General features: G+C 39.4%; 1 protein-coding gene across 1 annotated transcript in view; it reads right to left on the reverse strand.

Moving 5' to 3' along the window:
- TTC26 (tetratricopeptide repeat domain 26) overlaps positions 1–11,034 on the reverse strand; it is a gene marked incomplete at its 3' end in the record, with an annotated part of 35,286 nt that extends 24,252 nt beyond the window's left edge. Inside the window, exons 1-3 of the mRNA XM_009083040.1 lie at positions 10,839–11,034; positions 1,929–1,978; positions 143–288 (exon numbers count right to left, since the gene is read on the reverse strand). Of these exons, the coding sequence (XP_009081288.1) occupies positions 143–288; positions 1,929–1,978; positions 10,839–11,034 (392 nt within the window). The remainder of the gene's footprint in view (positions 1–142; positions 289–1,928; positions 1,979–10,838) is intronic.
- Between the last annotated feature and the right edge of the window lie 233 nt (positions 11,035–11,267).

The raw sequence follows: 11,267 nt of genomic DNA on the forward strand, positions 1-11,267 counted from the left end.
GAGGGGCTGCAACCTGTGCCCATTTGTGGTGGGAAAGGGATGTGGCAGTTGTGGGAAGTGCTTACTTTCAGATACCAAGCAGCTGTATGGAATTTAAATACCAACACTCCCAGACCCTGCAGTGAGGTTTAGCAATGCCCACCGGTTCTCCAGCAGAATGCGTTTGTAGACATCGATAGCTTCTTGGTAGTGGGACCTCATGTAGTGGATAGATGCCAAGCTAAGCTGATCTTCTGTAGTATCTTGCAGATTTTGGTGAAAGCTCATCAGTTTCTTTTCATCACTGAACTGAAAAGAGAGTGACATGTTCTCAGAAGAGTTCAGCAAGAGAAATGTTTTAATTAGCTAGATTAGTTTTGTCTTTGCTAGCAAACAGCAGGTGATTAATATTAAACATCTGGAAAACCTCTGCTACTGTAAAGTTAATTTGACCAGTGGAGAAAGCCAAACATTAAAGAGGCAGAGCAGCTGAAACTAGATAAATGTTAGGCCAAAACTAAGCGCACATTTTCCTTTAAGGTGTGACTTAGATAAAATCACACATCACATATCTTGATCGAAACGATGGAAAAGAGCTGAATTAATTATTTCACAGACAGAATTTTGCAACACAAAGTTTGAGTTTTGCTGTTGTAGATCCAAATCTAATTTCTCATGGATAGCTGAAAAATACAAGACTTGCCAACACACAAGCCCCAATTTTCACAAGACTTTAAAAAAGCACTTTATAGAAGCACTATCAAATTCTTTTTCACTGGCCCCTTAAAATTCCAGGTTCTTTAACTACATGATTTATTTTTAAGAGCATTGCTGAATAACACATAACACACACACACACAAGGATAAAAACAACGAACAGAGGTAAACGCACACATTTTATTTGTATTACAATAGCAAAGTTGAGGCTATTTACCTAATCAGTCTAACTCAAACCACTTATTCCAGTGCTTCCCTTTGCTGGTTTTGTTGATTCAACAGTAATTACGATTTTCTCTTACACACAAATTCTCATCTTATATATTTGTTTCTTCACTTATCTGCTCAGTTTTCTTCAAATCTGTTCCTCTTTAGGCCAGTCACAAAATGATACTCCAGTTCAAAGGCAAGATAATTTGCTTAACAGAACTAAAGGCAAGGGGCTTCACAGTTCTGTAAAACACTTTATTTCCAATGACTAACTAGGTAAAGAGAAACTGAATAATTCTTAGCTCATCACAGACATCTGTAAGTGCCAGCACCATTACAAAAATGGTTTAAGATTTCTCTGTTAAACTTAGCAGAAATTTAAGTAAAGAGAATCTGACATCAAAGCTAACATTCAGGATTTACACTTTCTTTCAACTCAGTGTCTTGAAAGGCTAGATAAATCTAAACCTATGATTAGGTAGCAGAATACTTGTCCAGTACAACACAGGATGGTACAACCCCAATTGTAAGACAGCTATGTGTGGAAAATGAAATAAGCATTTACTTGTTGAAATTAAGAGCAAACTTCATCCTATTGACAATATGACTCCCTGGATGAGGATCAGTAATAGCATATACACCATTTTGGTCAAATTGCTAAGTGTAAGAGAACTGCAGGTTAGGAAAACTTGGTACCTTTCCCAAAAAAACCAAAACCCAGAAAGGTAAAATAGTGGCTTATACATTTCTGATTCTATTAAGTTCCAGACTCTTTGTGATCAAAAATATCATCAGGTTCCTGCTGTATGACTTATGTGAAGTGCATTGGTAAGATTTTCCTTAGATATTTGCTGAGGTCATGTTTTCACACTTACTTTCTCCTCCACATTGTAATGCAGTAGGGTGGTTACGGAACACATTTGTTCTTCTGCCACCACAGAATTTTAATTATTCTGCCAGGCTGCCAGCATAAATTACAACTACCAAATTGAAAAGAAAAGAAACAAATGAAGACATCATACCTTATGTGCCAGGTGAAACAGTAAACGGTTTTGGAGACCACTCTTGGGTGCTGAAAGGAAAATTCAGTAAGTATTGCTGTAAAGAACAACTCAGGGAGTCTCTTTTTAACTTTCATTCTCAGCAGACATGAATACACCCACATTCTTTCATTATCTAGCCCAAGTACAGTTCTTCACTCAGAGCCTTTGCAGGTCATGCCTAGGGGCAGGTTCTACCAATTTTATAGTGGTTTAAAGGTCTTTCTCCTTCCTATCTGCATTACCTCACCGTTTCTTTGGAAATCCCTGTTGAAAAGAATTTTTTGACTGACCTCTATCTTCCATGAGCCTTAAAACTTTTATGAATTGCACTGTCATCTTCCTGCAGGGAGTTCTGGATAATTCTCTGGTTTTTGTTTTGTTTTATGACACACAAGCATCGAACGTTTTCAAAATAAAAAAAAGAAAAGTAGCAACATGATCAAGGCTCCTTCTATGATATATCACATTTGAAGTAAGTTGTGATTCATAATTCCAGGAATCTTGTCAACTCCCAGGGTATTGAAAAATCCCAGGGCTGCTACCATTTTGTTATGTATGCACATTCTACTACACTTCTAATATTTCTTCTGTCCTTAGGAAGAAAAGGCACACGAAAGAATCCTGCAGTCAGAGCAGATAAGATTCAAACTAAGATATGGTGAGACATTTAAGGGAGATATCTCCTTTCTAGAGCCAGTAAAGTTCTTGAAATTTCTTGCTCTAGCAGGATTAGGAATTCCACTAAACTCCCTCCATATGACACAAATTGTTAACTGCAGAGCTTTAAGTCACCTGAGCCTTTTGCTTCATTGAGAGCGACAAATGTCCTTGTCCAACAGAGCTGTTAATTTCTTTTGCAAGCAATCTCCCAAAAAGCCTTCCCTTGTTTCCTGAGTTTTCTTTAGCCTACTCAGTTAATGAGCACTCTCATTCTTGCTCAGACCAACCAGCTGGCAACCTAGGTCCCACAAAAAGGGTGTACATGGAATCTTTACAAAAAGCAGAATTACTTACTGTGTTTATAAGGCCACAAAACTGCAGAGTTAGCAAAGCAATGGCCTGTAACACAAGGCTATAATTCTTCTGATGTCCTAAACCATGAGAGAGGGCTCAAACCACCAAACCATCTTCCTCACCACCCCCCTGAAGATGGAATTTATTTTGTAAGCAATTTAGGGAGATATTTCCACACTTCTTACTCATTCTCCACATAGTAAGAAAAGTTTGCAACACAGTGGACAATGCCAAACCCCAAGCCATTCTGATCAAACTGGCAGTGCTGCCCACTGTACTTCCAATAGGTACAGCAATTATTTCTCCTCTTTCCTCCTTTCCAAGCTGTGTTATTTGATGATGTTCTTAGAAAAAAAGAGGACAGTGAACTGTATTTTTAAAGAACTGCTAGAATAGAGAAGTCCCAAAATACAGAGGAGGTATGCAAGCATTCTCACAAAACCACATCTTGTAAGATACTTCTAACAGAGCATCAAGTTGTTAGGAAGCTAAGTGGTCTTCAGTCTAGCACATATGTGGAAATTCTCATTAACCTAATTATTAAAGAACAAAATCAGTATTGTATAGGCAGCAGTAGCAATGTAACTGACATGAGAGTACAGATATTTCATCCACTGAGTTAGAAAGTGAGAACACCTTAACATCAATGCATGCTCTTCCCTCCACATGTGCCACAGCATGAACTGATAGGTTTTAATATCAAAGTTTAGAATGCCTGCACATGGACTCCACATGTGCTTTTGTGCAAAACTTCAACCACAATCACCATTCGCAATTCAAAACATTTGGCCATCAAAGACTCCAAAAATACAAGCAGGACAGACTGTGGGATTTACACTGAAAATAACACTTTGTATAATCACAGTACTATGGGTAAAGACACCAATGCTCCTTTTTAGAGTAGGCTTACTTTTTCTTTATTTTTTATCCCTTTTGAGTGGGTTTTAGCATTAATTTCACTGTGAAAATTGCAACTTGCAAGCAATACTCCCTGAAGAAGCTAAATCAAAGAATTCTTGTTTCACTAGTCAACCAATGATGACTGCAGGCTGCCCTTGCAAGCCTGGAATCTGGTCTGACATCAAAATTATTATTTACTTCTTGTCAAAAGATAGAGGGTTAGCCCATGTTATTTACACCTAAAAACAGGCAAAAGATGAAATCTGATGGTATGCATGGAGGGAGGAAAAAATGTCCTACTTCGTAAGATATTCTATGACACTATCTGATAGTCTTTAAAATAAGATGCTTAAAAGCACACAAATATAGCCCTGTCAATATAATAAGCAGAAATATGGAAACATTCAATATCAGCAGTTTCTTTTTTCTCAGTGCCAAATGCATTTTTTTGAGGAAGACAAGGAAACATGTGAACAAGGTCAGATGAGTTTCCAGAAAGAATTAGGTTATGAATATTGGATAAAGATATTGTCAATCACTGGAGCAAGAAGTGATACAACTGCCTCATCAGAGATAATGCTTTTTAAGGGACATTAGACTTGTTCTTTTATTACTGCTGCAACTGAATTTCACTGTCACTGATCTACTGATGCTACAATGAAGCACAGTCTTTTCCTGTTCTACTTTTTCAAGAAGATGACTGCACATTTATTTTTGTTTAAAGTCAGTACTAAGCAATCTTGGGATCATGAAAAATATGATGACAATGTTGCATGGCAACAAACAGTACCCTGCTCCAGGTCTAGTATTGGCCCTGTGCTGAAGCACTGAGGTAGTTGGATAGGATCTATCTCTTCGCATCTAGGAAACACACTGATATTCCTATGCTAGAATTTTTCTCATGATCTGTGCTGTTGTTCCAGGCACTAAAGTCACAGCTGTCACTGATCTTAAATGTGTTCTGCACATTTTTATGTGCTGACACAACAGGCACCTAGCAAAGTATTTGCTAAGGTATAATAAACAGCCACAATAAGAATGAAGACAGTTACCTTCACTAGTTATTAAACAAAAAGTTAAGCTCACTAGAAATGGCAGCTCAGACTCTTGGTGGGTTCTGTTATACTGCCTGTGGCAGTAAAAAGATGATATAACAGAGTCATGGACAATCTGGAGTTTGTGCCCTCTCATAAGAGTGCAAGGCAGTGCTGGTCATGTATCCAGCATTAACAAATCCCATCCAGCAGACATAAGGCATATGCATTGGCATATGGCAGCACTTCACACATCAACAGGCATAGAAGAGCCCTTAAACACACATAGCAGGAGCTGGTAGGAATGGAGCAAGGTTGAGAAGCCTCCACCCTGACAGTAGAAAATACGACCAGAGGAAACATTCGAGCTTCTGCCCCTGAGAAACAACGCTCTGCTCACCTGAATACAGTAGCTGAATGAAGCCCTCTGTGCCTCAAAACCACAGTTTCACTGCTGGAGGGAAAATGCAAGGGTATGGGAAAAATGTCTGAAAAAACCCATGGTCCAGAAGAGAAGTTCACACTTAGACCCACTTGAATAGTCCAACTGTTCAGAATTTTCATGAATGAAATTTACAGAGGATACTGACTGGAATTTTCCCATTCCTGCAATACTTAAAAGGCAGTTCAGCTACGTTCAGTCTCATTTCAGTCATGCCTAAGCACAGTAAGCTAAAGATCATTGAATCAATTATTCCTGGTCTGTAGCTTTCACTATGCTTTCAAAAAACAACCAAGAAAATAAGGTTAGTAGTTTTTAAAGTTTAAATATCTGATATTTTCACTTGTGCACTTTGAAAGTTCCATATATGAAACTGCTGGTTTGAAACCACAGCTAAAATGCACTGAAAATAATGACTGTTCTCAAGAAATACAGTACAAGTAGCAAGAAGGTAAGTTTGCATGTAAGTGAACATGCAATCCTAAAAAAAAGAAAAAACACTAACTTTTCCATGCCCGATTGTAACTGCACATTTTCACTGGTGACAACTATCTGACACTTGGCAAACATTACCACATGCACAAGCAAAACTGGAAAATGTCCTTGTTTGTACTTAACCCATCTCTGTTCTGCTTTTGTACAATGTTGCTCATTCCAGTACAGGATGTAAAATGAGAAGTATCTCTGTTCAGTTAAACCACATTCAGATTTGACACACGCAGAGTTGTGAAGAAGCAAAGTTTGCTTTTAGCATCAGGAATTAGAGGGGACAAAAAAAACACTTTAATGAGCGGTTACAGCAATGCAGTTCGTGCATGGATCTTAAATTTAACGGTAAAATTCCATTTATCCTTCTGTTTATCCTGTTTTTCATAACGGACTTCACTGCAGCCCCACTTACATGCACATTTTGTGGTTTAAAAGAACACTTTTAGATCTTGTGTCTTTCTTAATGCAATGAAAGCCAACAGCTTCTGAGAGCACTGTGCAGGCTGCTAAACACTCCCATCAGTTGCCAGATCTTAAATTTAACGGTAAAATTCCATTTATCCTTCTGTTTATCCTGTTTTTCATAACGGACTTCACTGCAGCCCCACTTACATGCACATTTTGTGGTTTAAAAGAACACTTTTAGATCTTGTGTCTTTCTTAATGCAATGAAAGCCAACAGCTTCTGAGAGCACTGTGCAGGCTGCTAAACACTCCCATCAGTTGCCAGGATCACAGTCCAAGTGTGCCAGGAGGAGTTTCTGTTCCTTGGCCTTTGCAAGGCACAGAAATTGTGAATGCAACGTAAGAATAATAGCTTTTATAATTTTTTCAAAAATCCCAGTAATTTATTAAACCAAGACAAATACTTTCAGTCTCATTCTCTCAAGACTAGGATGGGCTGCCACACAGCACAGAAAGTACATGTTCAGCAAATGTATGAGAGCACAGATGCAAAAGGATTAAATAAAGCATCACTTGGCAGCTTTGCTATGGGATGACTACAAAACAACAGTAGCTGACTTGGAAGTAACTCTACCTTCACCTCAGATTCAGGAACATTAGTAACTGTAATGTAAGTGGACAGCAGGGAAAAAGGAGAAGCCTGTAATATTTGAAAGGAATTTGGAAGAAAGCCTAGAGGAGGTAAAATACAACTGTAATGAAAAACCTTCAAGAAGAGATTTTTCTTTATTGCTTTTTGCTCTAGTTCTTAGGTTATATTTGCAGTAATTCCTTTTTTATATGACTTTTGATATACAGATTTATTCTTTCCTGAGAGAATCATGGAATCACAGAATGGCTTGGGTTGGAAGGAACCTTAAAGATCATCTAGTTCCAACACCCCTGCCATGGACAAGGACACCCTCCACCAGACCAGGTTGTTCAAAGCCTCATCCAACCTGGCCATGAACACTTCCAGGGATGGGGCAGCCACAACTTCTCTGGGTAACCTGTTCCAGTGCTTCACCACCCTCACAGTAAAGAATTTATTCCTTATATCTAATCTAAACCTATTCTCATTCGGATTGAAGCCATTCCCCCTTGTCCTGTCACTACATGCCCTTGCCAAAAGTCCCTCTACAACTCTCTTGTAGGACCCCTCTAGGTACGAGAAGGCTGTAATTAGGTCACTCCAAAGCCTCCTCTTCTCCAGGCTCAACGATTGAAATTGTCTCAGTCTTTCCTCATAGCAGAGGTGCTCCATCCCTCTAACCATCTTGGTGGTCTCCTCTGGACTCACTCCAACAGGTCATTGTCCTTCCTGTGTTCAGTACCTCAGGGCTGGATGCAGTGCTCTGGGTGGAATCTCACCAGCGTGGAGTAAAGGGGCAGAATCACCTCTCTCAATCTGCTGGCCATGCTGCTTTGGATGCAACCCTGGACACAATTGGCTCTTTGGGCTTTAAGTGCACATTGCTGGCCTGTGTCCAGCCTCTCATCTACCTGCACCCCCAAGTCCTTCTCTGCAAAGCTGTTCATCCCCAGCCAGTACTGATACCCCAACCCAGGTGCAGCACCTAGTACTTGGTCTTGTTAAACCTCATGAGATTCCCATGGGCGTATTTCTCAAGCTTGTCCAGGTCCCTCTGGATGGCATCTTGTCCTTCAGGTGTGTCAACTGCATCACTCAGCTTGGTGTCATCTGCAAATTTGCTGAGGCTGCACTTGGTGCCTTCATCTATGTCATTAATGAAGACAATAAATAACACTGGTCCCAGTGTGGAGCCCTGAGGGAAATCACATGACACTGATGTCCATCGGGACTCTGGGCCATTGACCACTATCCTCCAGAAGCAACTATCCAACCAATTCCTTATCCACCTAACAGGCCACACATCAAATCCATCTATCTCCAACTTAGAGAGAGGGATGTTGTAGGAGACAGTGTCAGAGGCTTTACAGAAATCCAGATAAATGACATCCATAGCCCTTCCCTTGTACACTGATGTAGCCACGCCATCATAGAAGGCCAGCAGGTTGGTTAGGTCTTGGTGAAGCTGTGCTGGCTGTCTCAAATCATCTCCCTGTCCTTCCTGTACCATGAAGTTTTAATTAAGTAACGACAAGCTAAGAGAACACTTCACACCTATTATAAAATAAATGCAAAACTTGGCTCCAGAAGAGATTGTGGACTACCTATCTTGTATGAAATGCAATAATTACGCCATGGCTTTTAACGATAATTTCTTGATTTTCAAGTATCCTGCATATTTCTCCTAGACAGTTAACAATAATTTTCTGAAGCAACAGCAACAGTGCATGGTAGAAAGGAACTTGATTTGATTTCTGAATATTTACATGTTTGTGTGGGAAATCTATTCCAGAAAGCCAGCTGACATTCATGCTCCCTTTCACGCAGGGATTCTATCACTGTAGAAATTTAGAATTACAGCTGAAACTAAATTCTTTATCCTTAATTTGGTTTAGCACTATGCTACTTTCAGGGGCTTAGCACAATTGCAGCAATAAACTGCATGCAGGATGCAAGAATTCAGACAAAATAATCCCGAATAGCAATGGCAAGCAGCCTAACATTAGCACTACCTATTTTTTCGGCAGTACTGGATATGGTGTTCTTGTAGAGACTTCATCTGTTGTGTCTATATCAAAGGAAATATTCTGCTTCTTCAGGATCTTTGCAAAACCATAGAAGAGACCACAAGATGATATGGCCTCAGCTGTCACCAATATTTTGCAAACAGCCATCATTGATGCAACCCTAAAATGTTAAAAGCAAACTAAAAAAGGATTTGACTTGAGCAAAAATAAAATAATTTAAACTCAATATAAAAAAGACAGACGTGATGGGAGTGGAAAGGGGAATATACCACACTTGAAAGCCTTCAAGGGAGAAAGGACAAGTGTTGCAAATCTTCAGGTGTGACTGCCTCCCCACCAAGCTTAAATAGCCAGAAAGTATTACAGTACCCACAAGAAAGGTTTAGCATCTCATTACAAAAAGTGGCATGCTGTCCTTCTCAAACAATTACATAGAATCAGGAACTGACAGCAGTAATGTGAGCACTCAGTTATTTTCTATTCCCTCCCTCAGCTACACTCTCTATGTCTTGCACTCCCTTCTTAATATTCCTACCCTTGCCTCCAGCACCTGAGCACCACTAACCACCCTCCTACCCTGCCACTCACCAAGCTACTATCAACCAATCTGAAGGGGCATGACAATCTAACCTTACCTCCCTTCCAGCTCACAGTTAATAAAGGTGCATGGCCAGCTGTGCACCCATCATCCCTAGAATGCATTACTGTAATTCCTCCAACTGGGACAGGATGCAGCTCCTTGCTCCCTCCATGGTTTAGGTCACAGTAACACCTAAAGCTCTACTGCTGATTTATTTTTAGATTTCACTTCAAGTCCTAGATTGCAATCTCCAAAGCTCAAATTTGTGGGGCATTAAAAATTAAATTATTTGCGAATATTGGAAATTTACACACCTGTTGAAAAATACAAATTACAAAGCTCTGCATGAGACTTTTTTACAGCTGGAAACAAAACAGTTCCAATTGTGGCCTTCAAATTCAGCATGATCTTTCCAAGAATTTTAAAAGGATATGAGAATCTAATTATTTATAAAATAGCACAAAGCTATACTTGTGGAAGGCACTCCTTCACACTGGCAGAAACTACACAATTATTTTTTCCCTACCCTATTTTCTGCCTGAGACAAGAAGACTAATGAAAGAAAGGAGAAAACCCATACTTCAGTAAGAGTTTTAAAAGGCAAGAGTCGGAGGCTGACTGAGATATCACTACTATGAATTCTATGTAGAAAGCACTGAGATATTATGGTTATGGGAAACAATATAAATCCCTAAGGAAAAAAAAAGGAATGGGCCACAAAATTAAACTGCAGAAGCATTTTTAGGGAGTAAAAATTGTCTTGGAATCTAACTTCCATTCCTCCTCTTGAAATGATCCCATGCATGTTTACATTACAGCAGAACTGCAAAGATGTAACTGCAGTGAACTCCATGCCTTGAAGAATCAGATACCTTACATCTGACTTATAAGGCAACAAGACCACCTACTAAGTCACTTAAACTCCATAAGCAAGAGTTCTTGTTCACATCAGGGAGAATGCTGACTTCTCTCAGATGCTTATTTTTTGATAATTTCAGTAGCCTAATTTGCTTCATCTGCCTTGGCTCAGAGACATAGAACCAGCCAAAAGTAACTTTTTGTTGCTGGCCAGCATATGCTGGGTTTTGTACGTAGAAACTGATAAGAAAAATGATTTTCCAGATGCTTCTTTCAGTTCCAGTGGCTCCACATGACCAAGGCATTTTTAGGAAGCAAACTGCATCATAATTCTCCGGTTAAATGAAAGTTAAAAAAGCAACCATCAAAACAAAAACTCAAACCCAAAAACCTTTGCTCAAAAGTGTAACTTATTTCTATGAAAATATATCATTATATACTTTCTCTGGAAATCACTGTAAGCATTGGGGTCAATACAGAGTCCTCTCCAACGGAGACATTCATCTCACCTTTCAAAGCTGCTTGTTCTGCTTGTGTATACATCCCCAGGAAGAAGTACGTACAGGCAAGATTCACCCAAACATCTGGTTTGCAAGTTGGTTGTTTGGTTAAGGCCTCATATTCCTGCAACAGCAGAGAAGGTAGATTTAAAAGAAATGTGTACTGGAACAGATTTGTATGAAATATCATTCTTTCTTCCATCATTTTACAATGTAGCATTAAATCATTGAGATCACACAACTTACTCTGAAGTTCATTGCAGTTCTTACAACAAAACTATTATGTTTTAACCTAAGATATGTCACAGAAACATAGAATTTAGATGTTGGAATGGACCTTAGAGATCATCTAGTCCCCACCCCCTGCCATGGGCAGAGACACCTCCTCACTAGATCAGGTTGCACAAGGCCTCATCCAGCCTGGCCTTGAACACTGCC

This window comes from Acanthisitta chloris, unplaced genomic scaffold, assembly GCF_000695815.1.
Source record: "Acanthisitta chloris isolate BGI_N310 unplaced genomic scaffold, ASM69581v1 scaffold18029, whole genome shotgun sequence".
NCBI lineage: Eukaryota > Metazoa > Chordata > Aves > Passeriformes > Acanthisittidae > Acanthisitta > Acanthisitta chloris.